The 23509-nt window shown below is 42.9% G+C and overlaps 1 protein-coding gene across 3 annotated transcripts in view; it reads right to left on the reverse strand.

Annotated features, from left to right (window-relative positions):
* Positions 1-15722: 15722 nt before the first annotated feature.
* Positions 15723-23509, reverse strand: part of MYZAP (myocardial zonula adherens protein) — an 88035-nt gene continuing 80248 nt past the window's right edge. For 2 of the 3 annotated variants that reach the window (XM_080662447.1, XM_080662449.1), the window contains one exon: positions 15723-16701. In XM_080662447.1, coding sequence (XP_080518573.1) covers positions 16602-16701 — 100 coding nt within the window. In that variant the 3' untranslated portion in view covers positions 15723-16601. Of the gene's footprint in view, positions 16702-22590; positions 23157-23509 lie in introns of those variants that run through there. The other variant, XM_080662448.1, reaches the window with a different exon arrangement.

Consider the following 23509-nt stretch of genomic DNA (forward strand, 5'->3'; position numbering starts at 1 on the left):
AATCGAGCTTTATTGAAACGCCGGAAACAAACACAGACAAGGAGAAGGGGGTGCCTGGAGGAGTGCGCAGGGGCGGAAGTTTCGGAGGATGACGTCGGGCCCAGCCTGGGCGTGAGTGCGCAGGGGTTTGTTACTTCATCTGTCAATTCAAAAAGTTCTGCTCTCTGTAATACTGTCAACAATTAAATAAAAATTGAATTTAATTTTAAAAAGTTGTACTCATGCCCAGCTGGCGTGGCTCAGTGTTTGAGCTCGACCTGATTGCAGGCTGGACCCCCAGTGATTCTCATCATTGATGCTAATATCTATCTCTACTTCTCCCTTCCTCTCTGAAATCAATATATATATTTTGAAGTTTTACTCAGTGCCACCATGACCCCAACAATAGCCACAGCCCCTGCCATTGTGGAGTTTACGGAGTGCTGGAGAGAGCAGACATCAGTCAAATAATAAGACAATGTAATGGTAAGATTGGTGTGGGCACCAGGGGAGGTATCTGAGAAGGGAAATGTAAGTCCAATCATGAGTGATGAGTTAGCCATTGGTGAGGTTGGGGACTGTGCAGGACCCGGCTCGGGGAGGCCCTGGTCTGTGGTGTGGTGCCCCCTTGCCCGAATGGAGTCCTCAAATGTTAAAAGTGGGAAGGATCCATAGGGACCATTCACTTTTCTTAATGGGACTCTGTGGCATGTGGACCCAGACTTTTATTCATTTGTGGCACTGCCCCAGGCATTGCAAGACATTTGGTGTCTGGCTTCAGAGCCTCTCTTAACAATTTCAGATTTTGCCTGTAGAAAAACAGAGGCACAAAAACGGAAGTAAATATTCCCAGGGCACAACACTAGTGACAGCACCAACTTTCAAACTCAAATGCCCAGCTGCTCTTTCTACAACACCAATCTTAAAATCCCCTTCACTTTATGCCTATTTCCAATGTTTTAAATTTGTTGAAAGGTGTTGTGTGTGTGTGTGTGTGTGTGTGTGTTTTAAGGCTGTTGAGAAGAGGAAGGCTGTGTAATAAGCACCACACCTAATTCTTACCCTCTCTTTATAATTCAGCTACCCGAGCTGTGTCCCAAAGGAAAGACTAGGAAGCATGCAAGAATCACAAGAAATATCAACTGGGAGGTTTGAATGGCCCCATAATTTCCAACACTGCCTCTCCATTCTTTGATATGGAAAATTTATATTTTCTCAGTCCTATGTAAGGTGCTACAATAAACACAGCAATTCCCTCCAAATCAGACAGATGCTCTAAGTAATATCTGAAGCTACCCTGGGGAGCACAGTTGAAGCCATTTCTGTGTCCTCCCAATCTAGTCCATTCAGATCAGATTAACTGATGGATCACAATTCTCAACATAAGCCCTACTTTCAAGGACTTCAATAACCTGCTCTAGCCCTAACTAAATAAGAAATACTGGAGTAAAACCCTTGGCTCAGGTAATTGTCCCCTGGCAAGCTACCCCAAACCTTCCTCATCTTGTCCCTGGGCCAAAGCTGAGGCCTTTATTACCCCACAGGAGTGAACCTCTTCTTCTGATCCTGTACCACAGGTGTCCCAAGACGAGGATGCCTTCTGTCAAGCCTCAGAATGTTGCCCCCAGCTGTTTTCCTCTTGTGGAAGGCTGTGCCTTTTCCCCTGCCCATTATAAATCTTAGCTCAAGTCTCACCTTCTCCCTAGATCCGTGGTCGGCAAACTGCGGCTCGCGAGCCACATGCGGCTCTTTGGCCCCTTGAGTGTGGCTCTTCCACAAAATACCACGGCCTGGGCGAGTCTATTTTGAAGAAGTGGCATTAGAAGAAGTTTAAGTTTAAAAAATTTGGCTCTCAAAAGAAATTTCAATCATTGTACAGTTGATATTTGGCTCTGTTGACTAATGAGTTTGCCGACCACTGCCCTAGATTATCCCAACCCAAACTGCTCTCTTTTGAGCATAACTACAGTGTTTAATTGAGTTAGAACCTCACTATATTAAGCATATTATGCTTTTCCAATTATGTTATGCATGGTGATTTCTTTGTCCTTTCTGATAGAATTGTAAGGTCAGGGAATTCTGTAAGGGGGCTATGTTTGTACTTCTGTCTCTCCTAATGCATATTGACTAAATCTCACTCATAATTTTTCTTTCTGCCTTCCCCCCATATTCCTCTTACTCTTAATAAAGTGTCCCATTCATATTTAGAAATCTTAAACTTTTTATATAAATATTAATGATAATGACTGGAGATATTGTCTGTGGTATGGGATAGAATCTTTTACACAACCTCGCTTAGGACTTCAAGGTTTCATAATGAATATCTGAATTCATAACAACACCCACACACAAACTTTCTAGTTCTAAGCTTTGGATACATAATAATGAATAAGATGAGTTTCCTACCACACTCAAACATATATTCCATCAGATAGTATAAGTGCCACACAAAGATTTAATCAGGTGATGTGATCAGGAGTGATTGAGCGGCTACCTTGATTAATTAGATGATTGAGGTTGGTTTTTCTGATGAGGTAATTTGTAAGCTGAGACCTGAACGACCAGAAGCAATTAGCCATGGGAAAATTGACATAAAAACATCTCAAGTAGAGACAAGAGCAACTACTAAAGCTCTACAACAAGTATGTCAAATTCGCGGCCCACAATGAATATTTTTGCAGCCCAGCCAATATAACGGTATATAAGAAACATTTGAATTAAAAAATTGTAACTTAATTTTTGCAATATCTTGTTATACATAATTATTAATAACGAATTACAACGTTCACTAGTGACTGATAACTATAATTGTGTTGCATTCATTTCCCTTACGCACCTTACTGGCACCATTTCTCTCCACTAATACTAGCAGTGAATATTTTAGCAGCCGATTGCCATGTCATTAGTCTTGTACTGACTTGTTTGGTGTGCGCAACAGGAAATATTTCGCTTTTGGAGAACAAGAAAAATAGGCTTATTTGCATTACGCTTATTAATTTGTGCAGTTATTCAGTGTCTGGTAAGTTAATGTTCAAGAAAAAATATTAATTTTTATTAAAATGTTCTATTATGTTATGTTAACGACTTACTCATTTATTTCAGCCCTTTGTATTCAGCATGTCTCTATCAAAATAAACCTACGTTTCTATGAAAATTGAAGCTTTTGTTTTATTGGGGCCCACGTAAACTTAAACTTTGTTTATTTGGCCCATGTTAGCCTTTGAGTTTGACATGCTTGCTCTACAAGGAAAAAGAGCTCAGCGTGTCCAAATAACAAACAAACGAAGAGGCAGGGCTAGATGTTGCAGTCCTTTGTAGACTAAGACATGGAGATTAAATTTTATTCCAAGAGAAATGGGAAACCACCTGTCATTGCCAGCTCTAGGATGACACCCACCAGTCCTGCCTTGGTCTAATCCCCTCCCGTTGAATGTGGGCCAGACTTACTGATTTGCTTCCAACAAATAGAATATGGTCAACAGGATACAATTGGCGAAAGTGATGGGGAGTCACTTCAAGATTAGATTATAAAAGATTTGAACAGACATTTCACCAAAGAAGATGTACAGATGATAAATAAGTACACAAAAGGTGACCAATGTCATTAGCCATTAGGAAAATGCAAATTAAAAACACAATGAGGTACTACTACACAACTATCAGAATCTCTGAAAGACTGATCATGCCAAGTGTCGGAAAGGATGTGGAGCAATTGGAAGTCTTATACACTATTAACGCCAATGTAAAATAGCACAGACACTTTTGAAAACAGTTTGGTAGTTTCTTAAAAGCTGCCATGTGACCCAGCCATCCCTCAGCTAAATTTTTACCCAAGATAAATGAAAGTATGTCCATGTGAAGATTTGTAGATAGGTATTGATAGCAACTTTATTTGTAATAGTCCAAAACTGGACACAGCTCAATGTCCATCACTAGGTGAATAATAAACCAATCATGGTATGTCCATTTACTTGAATACTATAGTCCATGCAACAACTTCAATGAATCTCAATTATAGTCAGTGAAAGAAGCCCCCCCCCAAAAAAAAAGAATTTATGTAGCTTCTAAAAAATGCAAACTAATCTATTGTGTCTGAAAGCAGATCAGTGATTGCCTACTGATGCGCCGTGGCAGGGAGAGGGTGGAGGGAAGGATTACAAGGGGCAAGAGGAAACTTTGGGGGTGATAGATATGTTCATTATTTTTATTGTTGATAACTCACAACTTAACACGTTGTACAGTTAAAATATGTCCAGTGTATGGCATGTCAGTTATGCCCCCTAATTAAGCTGTTCAAAGTGCATCTCTAGCTTTCATCCTCTTCTTTTTTCAGATACTAGCTTCCTCAAAGACTTATCTACACTCTCTGACTGCACATCTCCACCACTCTCACCAGTGCCATGAACCCTCTCCTGGTTGCCAAACCCAAGGAGCAGTCTTTTTCATTTTTCTCCTCCTTGCTGTATCTGACCCTGTTGACCACTTTCTCCTTAAAACTCTCTCCTACCATCAATTCCATGTTACCAGTCTCTCCCGGATTGTCAAATCTGGAGTTTTTGTTCTGATCTAAAATTAGAGTCAGGGTAAGGACCTGACCACCTCTGTCCCAAAGGTTTCTTAGGTTCAACTTGTCCAAAACTGAACTGATATTTTCCTCCCCCAACCTACTCTTCCTTTTAAAGCTCCCACAGTTTGGTATGGCTCAGCTCAGTAGTTGGGCGTCGACTTATGAATCAGTTCGATTCCTGGTCAGATAATACACCCCAGTTATGGGTTCCATCCCCAGTGTGGGATGTGCATGAGGTAGCCAATCACTGATTCTCTCTAATCATTGATTTTCTATCTCCCTCTCCCTCTCCCTTCCTCACTGAAATCAATAAAAATATATTTTAAAAAATAAATACAAGAAAATTCCTACGGTTTAATGGCAATACCATTCACCTAGTTGCCCTAACCAGAAACCAGATATTCATACTTGACTATTCTTTTTCCTTCAACCCAATTGATCACGAAATCCTGCAGCCTAAATTCCTTCTTCTCTGTACCCTCTGCCTCTTGCCAGCCTTTCAGCACCTCCCCATACACCTACTGCTGCCTCCATTGTCTCTGTCCAAGCCCTTCATAAAAGCTCCTAAAAGATCTCCCTACCTGTAGCCTAAGCTGTCCTGTTCCTCTGCTGTCAGATAGTTTTTTACTTAAATCTAAGTTTGCCTCCTTCACTTGGGATACTGATTGGAAAACACCAATATTGATGCAGCAAAGACTGGAAGTGTTTGATTCCACACTTGTTAGGCCTCTCAGCACACAGAGATGGTCTGTCCCCACATTGGATTACTGGAGCAGGGGAGGGAGGGGGCGTGGGGGAAGTACGGCAGGGGGCCAGGGAGAAGCATGCCCAATCTTTCTGCCTAGAACTGACCATCGTGGCTGTGGTGCATGGTCATCGTGGCAGTGGCATGTGAGGCAAGTGTAAATTAAAAATTTAGCCCAACTCCTGCCAAGTGGCAGGAACTCGGGCAGCACAATGATGGTTAGTGAGAGGTTAGTCCCAAAAGAGAATTTAAAGGAGTGGATAGTCAAAGATTGAAACCAGACAAGGCCATTAGAAACAATGATCACCAACAAAGGAGCCTGTGATGGTTAATTTTATGTGTCAACTTGCCTAGGTCACAGTGTCCTGATATTTGGTCCAACATTAGTTTAGATGTTTCTGTGAAGGTATTTGTTGGCTGAGATTAACATTCAAATCAGTAAACTTTGAGTAAAGCAGATTGCCCTCAATAATGAGGATGAGTCTTGTCCAATCAGTTAAGCCTTTGCTAGAACAAAGACTGGCTTCCCCTGAGCAAGAAGGAACCCTGCCAGCAGATGCCCTTCGGACTTGAACTGCAATGGTGGTTCTTCCTGGGTCTCCAGCTGCTGGCCTATGTTGCAGTGATAATCACGAGAACCAATTCCTTAAACTGAGAGATTCATTTTACAGAGTCAACCCCATTAAGCTGTTAGAAAAATCAAGGCTTGATTGATGCCTGGACTTCCGGGTGAGAGAGGGGACTGAGAAGAGGGAAGACTAGCTTTTGGTCTGCCCTTGCTATGTGCTGGGCACGTGGAGAGGAGATGGGAACCAAGGGTCATAAACAGATTCAAATAAAATTCTATTTTCTTTCGTGTTGTTGTTTTTTAAGCATCCATTTGGGAATGAAACATGCTGAACTTTCAAACCATAGCAACCATAGCTAATAAAAAATTAATAAAGAATGGTAAACCTAAGACTTTATTGAACAATAATAGCTGACATCTGCATACCATTTACCAAACCTCCTCTTCCAGTCACTCCCCAAACTGCTTTCTCAGGTAGAGCACTGGGGACTAGGCTCACGGCACAGAGGGAAAGGCAAGTGCTAGGACCTCCTGACCCCTCCCTCTATGGGCCAGTCTTGCCCTGCTGCCTCTTCTGTCTGTCCCTCAGCATAGAACTTCATAAATAACTGACAGGAGCCCTGGCCAATTAGGGAAGAGAAAGTAAGGGAGGTAACAGGGAGTTGGAACTAGGTATGAGAAAAACAGAGTGAAAAAAGGAAAAAGAAAGGAACTGGTAAAGAGGGAGACAAACAAGGGGACGGGGTAGGAAGAGTAATAACATTTCTCTGCACAGGAATCAGAAACAGAAATTTTCATAGGAAGCTTTGTGCTGAGGAAATCACAGATAAATTCTTCATTTCCCTTCCAGCCCTAAAACTCTATACTTCTGCAGAATGCCACATTTCCCCCTCTTTGTATTTCACTGTGATCCCACTGCAACAAAAGGTTTTCCTCACCACCCAAGGGCTTAGGCTGTAAAGAGAATGTACTCCACACTAAAAGTAAATTCTTGCATTAGTTATCCAAACTGTTTGAAATGAGGGACCAAATTTTCAGCTCCTATCTCCCTCTTTATCAGCAAATAGTAATTTAAGGCCATTTACCAGCGCTGTGGTTCCCAGCTGACAGACTGTGGCCTATTAAAATTAATCCTGACAGAAGATCCTTGTTGCTTTCTCCAAGCATATTCAGGCAGTGGGTTTATGAACAGGATGCACAGCGGCCCATCCCAGAGGGCTGGCGGGAGGAAGCGCGTTAACATGGCCGCCTACAGCTTTGTTTGCTCAGCTGCTTGGAAAAACTAAGACTGAGGGAAATGGGATTAATCAAGAGGGCAGTTGCCCATGGAAAAAAAAAAAAAGAAAGAAAATAGGAAGACTCTGGTGAGAAAATCCCAGCCAAATAAGGTTCAAGTTGAAGGGAAAGAATTTTTTTTCCCTCGTCAGACTTTCATGTGGTTGAATGTTATTTGGTGTCCAATCCCCCATTGCAGGCCACCACCGTGTTTTATGATCTTTTTGATAGTGTGGGAAGAGATCATTCAGAAAAAAAATTACTAAATGTTTGATCCTCTAAAATTGCATGTGATTTTGTTTTTTAATTAGATTATGTGACAAATTGTGGTTGAATAACATCTTACGATTTTTTTAAATAGTTATTAATTTTGAGGGAGAGGGAGAGAGAGAAACATTGATGCAAGAGTGAAGCATCCATCGGCTGCCTCCTGCACGCCCCCCACCAGGGACGGAGCCTGAAACCCAGGCATCTGACCCAACTGAAATCGAACCAGAAACCTTTCAGGGCACAGGATGACATTGTGCACTAAAAGTGAGCCACAAGGGCTAGGGCCTATGATTTTTACATGAATAAACTCACAAACCAGAAAAAAAGTCCTTGAAAGATCACACGTACTGATCTTTGGTACAGACGGCATAGGCATTGTAGCTGAGGCTCCTCCTCTTAGTTTAGAAGAATCTTGAACAAGATTTAAAATATCTTCCCCTCCCCTTGACTTACTTCATTTTCCTTTGACAAGTTAGCTGAAATCCCACCAATAAGATTATTTGGTTAATAAGTATCTTCCTTTCAGACCATAGATCTTCTGGAAGGGTTGTGGCCTATCAGTCATTTACACATGAGTGTGAATTTGTTCCAAATTGCTTTCTTACAAAAGCTTAGCTGAGGTGATGACTTACACTAAAAGAGTAAAATTTGATTGGTGGGAAAGGGAGAAAATGGAATTAATTTTGAGTAATCGGAGAGGAAGAATAGACCAGAGAGTATTGCAGCAGTGAGTTTAGGATAGCAGGAAGATCCCAGAAGACCTCCTCACCAAGATTTGGAGAATATGTAGGGCAGCCCAAAAGGAAGGATGTCAAAACCAAACTTTACTCAGAACTGGTTCAAATTCCATGCTAGAAAGCAGGATCTCCATGTAAATGGGGCTTATCTAAGATTTTTCATAAGACATCTCATACATTGTGTATCACAAAGTCTGGCTATAAGAATTATTTCATTACCCAGCCGGTGTGTCTCACTGGTTGAGCACCAACCCATGAACCAAGAGGTCACCGGTTCCATTCCTGTTCAGGGCACATGCCCGGGTTGCAGGCTCGATACCCAGTGGGGCATGTGCAGGAGGCAGCCAGTTGATGTTTCTCTCTCATTAATGTTTCTATCTATCCCTCTCCCTTCCTCTCTCTCTAAAAAAATCAATAAAAACATATATTTTTAAAGCAAGAATTATTTCATTAGTAAAATACATTCAGTATGTTTATACTTCTTTTGTATTTGAGGAAAAATGGTTTCACATACATTTATCAGAAAACAGAAAAGAAGTTCAAGGGAGGTAATTTGTAAGGTCACCAAAGGTGAGATTACAAGATTCCCTTTCAAGTTTCATCAGGGAGGGCGTGGGAGTTGTGCCTTTAATGGAGGAAGGAAGGGCCTCTGCAACCATCAGCACACCTTATGTCTCACCCTGGGAAATATGATGTAAATCAGAGGCCATGACATAAAGAAACTGGTGATCAGCAACAGGATGAAGTTAGAGAAGACTGACTACTCCTCTCTTCTTGCTGGACCTGGCCAGAATCAAGTGTCTAGCCACCTTTCGCGTTCTGTCTTGCATGAAAAGAGAACACAGCTCTGAAAAGCTTCAGCTAGGGGAAGTAGAAAAGGAGGAGCAAGGGATGCTTGTGTAGAGTCAGGGGAATTATTCGGGGGAAAAAGTCCTTCATTTTCTTCCCAGAAATTTGGAGGAGAGAACAGTCAGGCATAGTATAAAGGACAATAAAGGTATACCAGATCAGAAAATGAAGGAATGTGGTGAGATTTGTCAATCCCCAACTATGCTTTTGGGGGGAAAGGGTTTGCATGCCACTAACTTGGTGAACAATTTGACTTCTCTGGGCCTCAGTTTCCTCCTGTTTAAAATGAGGGTATTGAACCAGACAGATTCCAAGATGCCTTTCAACACTTAAATTATATGATTCCAGTATGATTAATGTTATAATGCATTCTTTGGCAACATCTGCATCTATTTAAGCTCATAAATGTTGAGAAGAAATATTTGGTATGCAGTAAACCAGGAAGCAGGTAGCTCCCTTTAAATAAATATTCATCCAACACTGATGAAGTTTCAGGTTTTATCAACCTTTGCTGGACTCCCACAGTTGCCCATATCTTATGAGACTGGATAATGTTTCCCATCACCTAGAATTCTTGGGCTTAATTTAATTTTTATATCTAATGGATGACAGCTCTGAGTAATTTAAGATTGTTTATAAGGTTTTTAAAAACTGAAGTTGTCAAAATAGCAGAAGACAAGCAAACTGTAATTAATGATGTGGGAGGAACATCATTCCAAGCAGACTGGAGGAAAAGATGATTTGAAGGAATAAGAATTTTCTTTAGAATGCACAGAAAGAAAAACAGACAATGCAAAATTATGAATTTGAGTGACTTTAAGATAGACATGTACTTCAATCTGGGTGAGCATCCTCCCCACCCCCTTCCCACCAGCCACTCACCCCCATTATCCTACCCTAGACCCTTCCCACCTTCATGCAAACTTCCTGGGCTCCAGGGCGTTTGAGTTTGGGTGTGTGATGCAGGTATAAGTGAAAAATTTTGCCCATCTCTTTTCTGAGAGGCTACAATTTATAGCACAGAAACTTCCTAGATTACTAGCAGAAGATGTGAACTTGTTATAGAAAAGTGTTCTTTCCCTCTAAATCTCAGTCTTCCTAAGACTTCTGTGATTTAAGAATACCCACAGCCAGGCAGAGGTGGCTCAGTGGTTGAGCATCGACCTATGAACCAGGAGGTTATGGTTCCATTCCTGGTCAAGGCATATATGCCTGGGTTGTGGGCTCCATCCCCAGTGGTGGTGGGGGGGGGGGGTGTAGGAGGCAGCGGATCAATGATTCTCTCTCATTGTTGATGTTTCTGTCTATCTCTCCCTCACCCTTCCTTTCTGAAATCAATAAAAATATATTATTTTAAAAAAAGAATCCCCACAAGTGGTTCTCAGATAATTCATAAATTTAATATCCCCTCATATTATAAACTTCATTGAGACTACAGGGTTTTGTTTTTATCCCACCCCCCCCCCACCCCCACTCCCTGGAATTAAGTGTGAATTTTAATTCAAAAGGACAGCCTTTCTTTGGGGAGAGGGGAGGCCAGTTTCCTTATTTTATAGTCAGACTAATAAGTGCTCTAGTCCAGTGGTCGGCAAACTGCGGTTCGCGAGCCGCGGTTTGCCGTTCTGTTGACTAATGAGTTTGCCGACCACTGCTCTAGTCAAAGCATCCTGTTATTTTGAACAATTCCTAAAGAACTGTTTTCGAGCATCTCAAACAAAACATAGGCATTGTTCACAAAGCTTGATATAACATTTTTATCTATGACAAAAGCCATTTTAAAAGGTCAAAGAAAATTGCGAATTTTTATGATCAGTGTAGACACATTAGCATCTTTATAACATTTCCTACTCTAAATTCATATTGGAGATTTTGTAAGGAAGAAAGGTTAACTCAAGATAACCCTTAATTTATTTTCCTTCAGCACCCCAAAAATGTTTAAATAAATTAAAGACCTTTTATTTTTAGAGTTGGGCCACAAAGTGACCAGTTAAGGTTTTTCTGGCCGAATGTGTTTTGTTTAGGAGGTGGCAAGTTAAGAGAAAAGGGGGGAATTAAAACATTTGCGAGATGCCATTAATCTCCAGCAAGAGCCTAGAGTTGTTTTTTCTCCCTTTCATTTCAGAACTAATCCAGCTTTCTGTTATTTGGCTCAGAAAAGTCTTAAATCTGTAACAAGAGAGTAACTTCCTGTTCTCAAGAGTAAGGCTGCCAAAGAAAACATTTACAAGAAAAGTCCCAGGGCCAAAAAATTGCCTACTAATTATTTCTCAACCCGCCCCCCCCACCCCTAATGCAGGAAGGTGAATGCTGTAAATGCTGTATGTTAAAACTCTAAAGTATGTACTGAAAAATTAAGAGAAAACCCCCAAGAACTGTTTGCCATTTATTTATATTTTATTGCATCCAAATTACATCAGTTTTATGGCCCTTGGGCACACATTAAATATTTCTTATAAACTTTGTTGGGAATTCCACAAAGATTATACTGTACCTTTATCAAAATACATTATGGAAGTTTTTACCTGGTACCTTCCCAGCTGAAGAAGAGCGAAGTCACTCCTGGTTCCAGGAGCTGACCTAGTACTGCCAGCGAGGCTGTGATGTTGCTACGAGCTGGCCTGACATTCACAGGCAGGTCTTGGCATTCTCCTTGGTGACCTATCTATCCAGTGCCATCCCATCAAAACCCCAGCAGCCCTTTGGTAGAAACTGACAGACTGTAAAATTCATATGGAAATGCAAAGGACCTAGATTAGCCAAAACAGCTTCAAAAAAGAAGAGCAAAGTTGGAGACTACCTGGCTTATGGTAAAGCTACAGTAACCAAGACAGTGGGGGTATTGATGTCAAGACAGGCAACTGAATCAATATAACAAAATAGAGAGGACAGAAGTAGAATTATGACTGTATGGCCAATTGACTTTCTACAACGCTACAGGGGCAATTCCATGGAAAATCGGTAGACTTTTCAACAAATGGTGCTAAAACAATTGGATATTCACATGTGAGAAAACTTCTTTCATTGATACTTCTCACCACATATTAGTAATCTAATTCTGCAGTGTCCAATTACCCCCAAATTTAGCAGCATCTACCTCTGGTCTCTTTTCAAATTTGTATAGGAGGAAAAGGAGACTAACTTCCTGCTTATCCAGCCACTACCACAATCCCCTACTTTCCTTCTGTACAATGTATGTCCAATGAGAGGAGATACTGGCTTTGCAAGTATTCATGGTGCCACGCCTCCTTCCCAGCAATTACTAGTAATCGTAGCAGGTATCAATTACTGGCATGCCTCTGGTGCAGAACTGGAAAATTTTCCATGCTATTTCATGTGATCTGCACAGCAAGGCTATGTGCGGGGTGCAATTCCTTTTGCTTCCTAGGCAAAACTTCTTACTGGGGCCTAACCAAGGGGGTATTGTGATTCAGTGGCAGACCTGGGACCGAGTCCAGGCCTCCCACCTGTGTTCCGGAATCAGACAGGCTTTGAGTTTGAGTTTCATCTCTTTGAGTTTCAGTTGCCTTATGTACAAAATGGTGGTGACATACCTTCCACACAGGACTGTTGTGGAGAGGCAGTGCATGTAAGCTGTGCTGCCTCAGCAATCTCGGGCTCCTTTACTTCCCCCACCAAGGCCCTTTCTGGAATACTTTTCCTTTGTAGATTTCTTCATGCTCATCAAGGTTGGGAATGATCCTCTCCAAATTATGTATGGGAAACTGCTTCCAAGGTGCTTACATCACTGGAGAGACAGAAAATCGATGTGAGGATAAATGATTAGCTATGAGAGTAGGAAAGGTGGGCAGAGACAGCCAAAAGTCAGGAGGAGCCTGACTCACTGGGACAGGTTTTGGTATTGACAAGGTCTTGAGGTGCACATTTGTGTTTTCCTAGCACCTGGCACGCAGCACCTGGCACACAGCACCTGGCATGTGCTGGTTGACCTGAACTGAACCGCTGAGTCTGGATGTCAAGAAAAGCACCAGGGTCTGATGTAGCCTGAGCTCCCCACCCCTTGCTCTGAGGACCACCCTGAAGGTCCTAAAGCAGGCAGATAGCATTTGCTAGGGAGAAAGTGGGTGCCCAGAGTAGACATACTGGTACATCCTTGGTTAGTGTGCCCTCTAATGGGGACCATGTCACACCCCCCTACTCCAAGCACTTCCCAAATGTTCTCCTCTCCCTGGCTAGCTCTGAAATCTGCCCTCCGGGGCATGTCCCACTCAGATTCACACCCCATAGCCTGAACTTCCCTGTCTCATAGCTGGCTCTTGCTCCTGGCTCACTAAGCAGCAGGCCCTCTCTGATTCCGGGACCCGGGGGACAACTTCTCCTCTGAGCCCAATCCTGTTTCCTGTCAGCTGCCAGGCACTCTCTGGGCCGTGGAGATGCTACAGGCCTGCAGATCACACCTGCAATCCCTGAGCTCAGGTCTCCAAAGGCAATATCCTGAAGGAACTTTCTGCCGGCCTGTTTGGAGGACATATGCGTCTGCTTAAAGCAAGCAACTTTGTACATGCCTTCCTTTCTCATCCCCAATGCTGGCAAAGAGGCTGAGAAACCACATTCTCATTCTGTGGGTGAGAGTTTCAATGGATTCAAATTTCCACAGGCCAAATTGGACCTAAATATACATAACTTTTGACCCAGCAATTCCTTTTCTAGGAATTTATCCTGAGAAAATAATTAGGCAAATGTACAAAGACATATTGTACAGGATGGTTCATCAGAAGATTGTTCAAAGGGAGCAAAATTCCAACAATAAGGAATAGGTCAAGAGAATCATAGAACATCAATAAATTGGAATCCAATTAATTATAAGAAACAATGGTGTAGATACATAGAATTACCATAATAAGTGCAAAGTAGTTACAAAAGTATGCAATGGTAACAGGCGGCATTTATTGGGTGCTTGCTATATGCCAAGCACTGTTCTAAGAACCTCACAGATGTTAACTTGCTTAATCATCACACCAACCCCACTTAGGAAAGAACTGTCACTGTCCCCATTTTACAGGGGTTTGAAGGGATTCTATAAGTGGCTGAGCACATTCTGCATCTCAGAATAGGAGCATATTTAAGAACAAAACAAAATAAATGGTGTGTGTGGGTGTAAGGAAATCTGGAAGAACTAGAATAAAAGTATTAACTGAGGAATAGTATAGTATGGGATGTTATCTTTTTTTTAAGTTATATATACTGCTGTTCTTCATTTCAATAGAGTAAGTTTGCCATGTCATGTTAGAGTTCATTTTGCCAGTTCTACACGTGACCCGCTCAGGAGGAGATGAAGAGTTTGACTCTTTCAGGTAGTGGGTCAGGGGTCACTAGAGTTAATGTTGACAAAGGATCAAGAAGGGTCATCTCTATTTCATTTCAGTCTATACTGCTCAGGAACTCACTTTGTCTTTCTGAATCGTTCAAATAATGTTCAGAATTCTCTACATGTTAAAGATATATTTAAAAATGCAAAAGCCCCAGCCCTGGCCAGGTGACTCAGTTGTTTGGAGTGTCATCCCATACACCAAAAAAAAAAAAAAAAAGGTTGCAGGTTTGATTCCCAGTCAGGGCACATACCTAGGTTATGGATTCCATCCTCAGTTGGGGCGTGTAAGGGAGGCAGCCAATCGATGTTTCTTTCTCACATCAATGTTTCTCTCTCTCTCCCCTTTCCTCCCTCTCTAAAAAAAAATAAACAAATAAATAAAATCAATAAACATAACGTAGGGTGAGGATAAAAAAAATACAAAGGCCCCAGATAGACCACCTTTAATGCTATAGAATGATCCATTGTATTCTTTGAATGTAAAATTACCCACTAATTTTTTCCCTTTTTCGTTCTTATTTTAGGAAAGAGAAAGGAGGGAATGTGGCGGTGCTCACGGAGCAGTGTTCATCTCTGCCTTGCTCCCATTAAAACCCACATTCTTTCCTGTGTGGCATTTCATTTAGAAATGGCTGTCCAGCCAGCTTCTCTAGAAGCCTGGGGCTCCCAGTTTTCTCTGCCACTCCAAGTCCAGCTTCTCTCTCCCGTTCCCAAGGGCTGCCTTTGTCCTAGATGCTCCTTTTCTGGGCATGGTTTCTCACGGCTGGGACATCCCCATGAGGGGAACCAGGAGGCAGCAGAGCCTTAAAATTAAACCTTCAGAATGAAGCAATTGCTCCTGCGCTCAGCACCCGGCCAGTGCCTCTGTGTGAAATACCTCGTTTGGCACTCACATCAGCCTACCAGGTAGGAGTGATTATCCCAGGTTCTTAGAAGATGAAGCTTTGATGACTGACCAAGGTCCTACAATCATAATTTAAATACCAGTTTGGCTTCAAAAATGCACATTGTCCTTTTTACACTATCCTGATTCACAGGGATTTACCCAACTGAGTTCCTTTGCTTTATTCCTTTGGTGCTTTATTTTTTTGAAGTAGGGAAGTAAGAGCAGAGGGGAATTGGGCAAAAGGGAGGGTGATTTTTTAAAGTAAAAACTACTTTTGTATTTTATAACCATGTATCTTATTCTTTTCAGAAGGAGAGTTAACTAGTTAAGTTTCAGAGTTTAAAAATACACACACACACACACACACACATACACACACCTTATGGTTCATAAGTGCTTCTATGGATTATGCTAACTGAAAGCTCACCATGCCCTGACCTTAACACCCACTCCAGAGTCTGATTCCACTCTCGACCCCTTGTCCATGGTCATGGGTGAAACACAGAGACAACATCAGTAGAACAAAATATACGGCATTTATTAAACAGATGTGACACGGGTAATTATAATATCAGAGTAGAGCATGCATGAACAAATTACTCATTCGTTTAACAAAAACACCAATCAATACTGAAAACATGACATGATTAAATTTCCATAACATACAAAATTCTCTTTCAGTTAAAATGAGAAAGAAAAAAAATCACAGGTCGAATAAATACAGTGATTTCAGCTGGCTCCGCAGAGGCATAAGGCACAGATTAAACCAAGGGATCGGCAGGTCAGAATGAAGCATGTCTGCCCACACGAGGACCATCTCCAAGGGTTCCCTCAATGCTGCACACAACCGAGAGGAGACCGACCGCACTTGTGCTGGGAACAATCCACCCCCCACCCCACACCCCACACCCCCCATCAAGTTCCCCGGGTGCCCATGCTCTTGTGGGCAGGCTTCTCTGTTCCAGAGAAATACTGCCTCTAATACTTTTACGGGTAAACAAAGCCTTCATGCGTAACAAATGGTCCTGGCCGGAATAGCATGAAATTTCAAATGAATGCCCTTTTTCCTCCCAACTGAAGTCTAGTAAAACAAAATAGATTGTGAGGGAATTCTTCTGACAGGACTTCAGCGTATACTACGTGGAAAACTAACAATGGCCCAGGACAGCAGAATAGGCTGGTTGGGTGTTTGAAATATGACCTTGTAAACCTCTCTCCTGCCCTCCCCCTCCGCCTCCACTTTCCTTCACATCTTATGAAATGGATCAGAACCGCAGCAATTTCCATTCTGGCTTAAACTGCATATACGAAGAAGCAACAGTCACCCTTTCCAGACTTCGAGCCATCGGGTCCCAGGGCCTTTGTCCATCTGTAAAAAGTGCACGTCTCTGAGGGCCTAAGTCAGAGTTTTCTTCATGGTTAACTCCAGGACTCGTGCGTATGGGGCATAGTTCCTGGAAGGCATTGCGGAGACTTCACGGGTCCGATGTGCTTCGCTGAGAAATGAGAAAAGGCTGGTGAGGAACATGAAACAAAACTCTCCATGCTCTTGGGTAAGTCAACTCTAGGAAATAGCTTTTCGACACTTAAAAATAGACGGTAATAATGCAGTTGAATATTTCATTTAAATGTTACAAAAGGGACCATTATTTGTAGCAAATTGTACAGGTTTAGCACGTGCAAGACATCCACGATTTAGAAAAATATAAAACATGCATTGAAGGAACTCATAATTTGGTGGGAAAGATACGTACATAAATCATTTTAAGATTATGTATTGGGCACAACTCTAATAGAGCCATAAAGAGCTCCATTTGCCCCCTCAGATCTACTTTCCCCCTTCTCCACTCACTCTCAGCCCTGAGAAGCTGATCTGAAGGTCAGCATCAATGGACTCCCTCACCGTTCATTGGGTCATTTGACCAATTGGGACATGATAGCGGGAGATGAGAAAACAGGAGGACAGAGAGGTCAGAACATTTGTTCCCTCCTGGCCAGGTGGCAGGTGGCAGGTGGCAGGTGGCTATACTCCTCTGGCAAAGGCCACAGGTACAGCCCTACCCTCTACCTCTTCCACTGGCTTTCACCCCTGCCTCTTTAGGCCCAGACTCTGCCACTGTCCTTTGCTTATCTTCCTTAAAGGTGTCCAAGTCTTTACAAATAGTCCCTTCATTTAAGTTTCTTCAATATTCCCTTCCGGCCAGTACCCTGAGAAATTAATAGATTATGGGCAAACTGAGGGCAGAACAAGCTAGCATCACTAGGAGGGCATCTGGAAATCCGCACAGGGAAGGTGAATCTTGGAGGATTCCCAGGCATTCCTCAAGTGGGCAAGGAGGAGACGGGAATTCCAGGCAGAAGAAACAGCATGTGCCAAGCCAGGAAGGGTGGACACGAAGGCCGCAGGTGCGAAAGGAGACACGCTTGGTTCAACTGGAGCAAAGACTTCAAAATGGAAAGTAGGCAAAGCTGAGATGTGGTGAAGGGCCCTTTGTGCTCCCCTAAGGAGTTCAGAAGGGGACAGAGAGGCACCAAAGGCTTCAGGGGTTTGGGGGGGTTTTAAACTTCACATGTCTCTCCCCAACTGATTCAATACGTCCTTTCCAAGCCCTCCGCCTTACCCTCACCGTAACACCCTGAAAAGGCCTGTCACACAGGCTTCTGACACACTGGGAGCACCCCCATGGCACCCTCTGGTCCATGCATTTGTCTCCTCTGCTGGGTGTCAGTTCTTGAAGGGTGAAAACTGCATCTCACTCATCTTCACGGCCCCAGAAGCTCACTCAGGCCAGGCACAGAGCCCTCACTCCACATGCAGGTGACGGAGGGAACCAGAGGACGAAAGATGCTGAGAAGGATGCTCAGAGTGTCACCTGCCACACTGAGGAAGCCACAGGATCTGGCAACCCAGGGGTCCGCAGTGACTTCACCAGGCAGGTTCGTGGAGTGCCAGGGGCAGAAGCCAGATGGCCATTTCTGCCAACCACTGTGAAAATTCCCTATAACAGAAATGGTCTCCGGTGACAATATCCTAAAAGCTGTAAAGTGCAGAAATATTTATAAAGGTGGACCTTCCGGGTTTCAAAAACAGGCTCATACAGCCCAACCAAAAAGAGTGAGGTATTTTATTCAGCTGATCGCTAGGAAACAATAAGATTTAAGAACAATAAGATTTAAAAATTTTTCAACCATATAACTGAAATTTAACCATTTTCTTTAACACATTAAGGCTATTGTTAACCATTTATAAATCCATAAAGAGGAAATTCCCCTGGGGGAATGATAGCAGAATCAGCAACTAAAGTTGTGACAAAAGCTACTTTGTGTTCTGGTCTCTGCAACAGAAATTTGAAAATGTGGGCATTTTAAAGTGCTTACTGTGTGCTCGGCACTTATGACCACAGGGAATATTTTTCATTAAATTGTACCTATTAAGACATAATTTATGAGTTTGCTGGAAACCAGGTTTTACTCGGGGCAGGAGTAAGAGGCCTCTTTTCTTTTGTTATTTTTGTTTTCACTTTTCTCTGTGAACTAAGGTTAGCTGACCTGAAATTGCTCTCCATGGCTTTAATTAGCATACATCAAACCTTTCAAATAAAGTGGTTCAATCTTTTATTTTAAAAATAAGAGTTTAAAAGCCCCTGAAATCACACTGAGTACCTTCTCGCTTCTTCCCCTTCTCCTTGCTCCATTAAGAGATCCTTGCTGTCCAGGAATTTGTGTAGCAGAGATTAGATGAAGGAGGGGAAGGATTTGAAGAGAAGAGCCTGGAGGTTGAGAGGTTAGACATGACACTAACTAACCTCAGGCAGTGGGAAAAGAAAGATATGAAGCAAGTCATGAAGGAAAAGGACAGCACTGTATGAGTGAGTGAGTCTAGGAGCAAACAATCGTGTCTCAAAGGTGACTGCAGTACATTGAACTTAGGTAACTGGGAAAGCAGTAGCAGCAAAAGAAAATATGCAACTGTGGTCACTGCACTGGGGACCCTATGTCTCTCTCTTACTCATCTCAGCAAGCTTCTAAGGGAATTACTATCTTGCTATTCTAGGTGAGAAAACTGACTTGCACAGCAGTGGATGTAGAAAGAGGAGGCAGATCCAGGACCTAAACCCAGATTTAACTTCCAGCAAGTATTCAACCACCACTAAGAGAAACTGACTTTGATAGAGGGACTGACTGGCTCCGTGATGGATCCCGGGGTATGAAGATCAAGCAGACATAAGCTGGGAGCGTCCAACAAGCAGCAGGAAATGAAGACTTGTATGCAAGACAGAGAGATTCAACTACTTCATGGCTCAGCCACAGGGTAAAGCCAGGAGACTGGATGCCATCTTTGTAGGAACTACTGTACCAAGCTAGAACCATGAGGAGTTCCTACAGTGAGATCTTAGAGGAAAAAGAGGATCCATCAAAAAACACGACGGACAGGCCAGGGAGGTAGGAGAGAACCGAGAGAGGAAAGTCCTCCAAGGGTAAGAAGCAGGCATTCTTCTGCTAAGAAGGACTATCAAATGCTAGAGCGGGATGGCTCCAATCAACAGATATACGTGCCTATTATGTGTGAAGTACTATTCTAAGTAGGTCCCAGAGAGACTGCAGTTAGTGAAATGGATGAAAATCCCTGCCCTCATGAAGCTTACATTCTAGTGGGGGGAGAGAGATAATAATAACAAAGAGGTAAAATATAAGCAAGAAATGTTTTTCCGAGTCCTTTATTAAATAAACGAGAGGCCCAATGCACAAAATTCCTGCAAGGGACCCGGACGGTCGTTCTGCTGTTTGGTCTAATTAGCATATCAGCTCTTTATTATATAGGATCATAACATAATACAGATCAGCTGCCTAAGACCCCACTTGGTGTATATCTTTCATTCAGTCAGTCATGAAATAAATGCTAGACCAGGGGATGGCACCCTAGCATCCCTGTCAGTAAGATACCCAGTGTTGGCAGTGATGGGGGAAATGTGTGTGTGGGGAGGAAGAAAGGAGATGATTAAAGGGGATTGATGGCTCTGTAAGTAAGGAAAAGGCTGATTTCAATTCTTTTCAGTAGTGCATCAATATAGAGCAGCTCTAACAGACAGATGCTATTAGCCATAGCACAGCTATAGCCCTTGCAGGTGTAAGGAGAAATGAGTCGTAGGGCTACCCTACAGTGAGATTTTGTGCCGGGGTCTGGGACCCGCTGGGGCCACTCTGATGTCTCAGCTGACAGAGCCTCTTCAACCACTAGGCCTGTCTAGAGCAGGGGCGGGCAAACTTTTTGACTCGAGGGCCACAATGGGTTCTTAAACTGGACCGGAGGGCCGGAACAAAAGCATGGATGGAGTGTTTGTGTGAACTAATATAAATTCAAAGTAAAGGAGCGGAGGGGAGAGCAAGAGAACCCTCCGCTCTTTCGGCCCCACAGCCGAACAGGCCGGATCCGGCCCGCGGGCCGTAGTTTGCCCATGGCTGGTCTAGAGGGTTTCAGACCACTGATAGCTTAACTGAGGAGCTCAATGCATACTAAAGCACTACGCCCTTGAATAAGCTATTAATACATTTAACAAGGTCATTAATAACCACCAATAAGAATTAACTTGGATACATTGTCTTAGCACACACAAATTCATTTATATTTGATACAATGTCTTACAAGTAAAGTCAGAGATTTTACTTGGTTAATAGTAATAATAGCTATTATTTAGGAAGTGCTTAATTTAGGTCTAGTTACCATGCTAAACACTTTGTACACATGTTTTCATGTAATCCTCTTAGCAGCCCTCTGAGATCTGATATTGTCATCTTCATTCCCATTTTAAGGTGGAAATCACTGAGGCTTAAGAGAGATTACGTAGCTTGCCCAAGGCAGTGCTCAGCTGACAGCTGGCCGGTCAGGGCACACCTGCAGCCCGAGGCCCCCAGCCAGACCACACTGCCGAGTCCTTTGTGGGAGAAGAATAGGGAGTAAGAACCAAAACCCGTACATCCCTGAGGCGTAACTCAGTACTTCCGTTGATCTAAAACACTGTGGAGGAGCCTGTTTGTAAAATATTCTGGAACACACCATGAATCTTGTATTGGTTAGACGCAAGTCTGAAGTCCAAATAAGAACCAGGAATTTTGTTGGAACATACACAACACAATTTAGTGACTCTATTTATTATTTTAAAACCACAAATGTACCACACCAGAACTCAGAAAGCCTGGTTCTAATCCGGGCTGTGTGGCTTCCAGTCGTCACTTTATCTCTCTGGGCCTCAGTGTTGGTGTCTATAAAACATGGGGATTAAGCTAGACCAAGGGCTTCCAATTTGTTTGATCACAGAACTCTTTATTCAAACAAAATCTTACTTGGAATCCAACTATAAAACACACTAAAAGCTGAGTTCTTCTCGGTTTGTTTTCTTTTGGTGATGGTGGTGGTGGGGAGGGGGTCCGCACAAGCCAGCTCCTTGCTAATGTCCTCGCCCCAAAGCCCTAGCACAGAGCGTGGCGGTTCCAAGAAGCACAGGTGGAAAACTACTGCCCCAAATTATCTCTAAAGGCCTTGTGGTCCTCACCACCCTGGCTGGCATGGTGCCTGTCACATAGTAGGCACTTAATAAATATTTGTGAGGAAACGAATGAAATATTATTCTGCCTTTTCGGAAATGTGGATACGTAGTTTTCATTTCCTCTGCTGATTGACCCAGGTAGTTAAAGTGCTAAGATGGATCCTGGGGGAGACCAAATGTTACATTTATGGAAAAGCTGCTTTCAGATACTGAAGTGGCTTCCAAGTTCACCGTGGCCATAAGTTAAGGGTCTGTCAGCACTTCCATTATGAAAACCGCTTTGTGGTTTCATGACTTCGCCATAAAAGTTTGCTTCAGGCTATCCTTCGGCATACAAATTGAAAACCATGTTTTAAGCCAAAATGTGGGAATTAGAAAACAAACAACTGATTGGTTTCAGACATAGTTTTGGACCTGTCCTAGCCCAACAAGATTTATTATGTGGGCAATTAGAGTGGACTAAGTCACTTGGTTCTTAAAAAATGAAAAGGAGGGAAATGGCCTAACTATATTTCAAAAGGAGTTCCTGAGTATGATCAATAATTTCTTTTTAAAATTTTTCATTAATTTATTGAGAGAAAGAGAGAGAAAGAAAAAGAAAGAGAGTGACGTGGCATTGTTGTTCCATTTATTTACGTATTCACCGGTTGATTCTTGTATGTGCCTTGACCAGGGATGGAACCAGCAACCTTGGCAGATGGAGATGTTGCTCTAACCAACTGAGCTACCTGGCCAGGGCGCTTTTTGGCTACACTTTTATTATGTACTCTGTATCCCACATGGATGAGACCTGGGGTCTATTTACATAATCTTCTCCCCCTTTTTTCTTTCTTTCTTTTTAAAAAACTTTTTCTATTAATCATATCGGAGTGATGAAATTTGCCTTGCTTTTACCAGAAAACAAGCAATGTAAATGAGAACAACGTGACCTTGGTGACCTAAGTCACAAGCTACATGTCATCAGCATCCTTCTTATCAGCTTGTTTTATGTCCTCTTTGAGTCAAGCACAGTTGTGAGCACCTAGAGACGGTGGGTTGGTTACAGGTTCCCAGGCTCTAATCTTACTAGGACGAGACCTAGGCATGGGCATGTGGAGCTTAACATTGAATGTGTCAGTCCTCTAGTGCGGAAATGCAACTGAATGCAACAGGCTATGGTTATGGTATATCTGCTCATGACTGAAGCACATCGTTTATTTATGAATCTGATTCAGTGCTTGACAATATTCTGTTATGGTGCTGGGGCATAGATGAATTTTGTTCAAGATTTAGACTCTCCCTCCCTCACAGGTCCCTCTCACACTGTTGTAAGTCACTACCAAATATCTATCTCCCCTTCCAGGCTGCACTCTGGGACAGGAACTAAATCTCATTCTTCTCCATGTCATAACTGTCTGGCACAATGTCTGTGGAAGGAAGGAAGGAAGGAAGGAAGGAAGGAAGGAAGGAAGGAAGGAAGGAAGGAAGGAAGGAAGGAAGGAAGGAAGGAAGAAAGGGAGGAAAGGAGGGAGGGAGGGAGGGAGGAAGGAAGGAAGGAAGGAAAGAAGGGAGGGAGGGAGAGGAGGGGAGGGGAGGGGAGGAAAGGGGAGGGGAGGGAGGGGGAGGGAGAGAAGAAGAAGGGAGAAATGCACTCACTGATAGTGGTACTCAATCTCTCCCTGAAGTGGCTCCCCAGATCTCTCCTTTACCTTCCCTCCCCCCTGAACAATGTCCCCCCCCGCCCACCCCCTGCAACTCCCACAGAAACCACTCAGATGCT

This window comes from Plecotus auritus (assembly GCF_963455305.1).
Source record: "Plecotus auritus genome assembly, chromosome: 1".
Lineage (NCBI taxonomy): Eukaryota > Metazoa > Chordata > Mammalia > Chiroptera > Vespertilionidae > Plecotus > Plecotus auritus.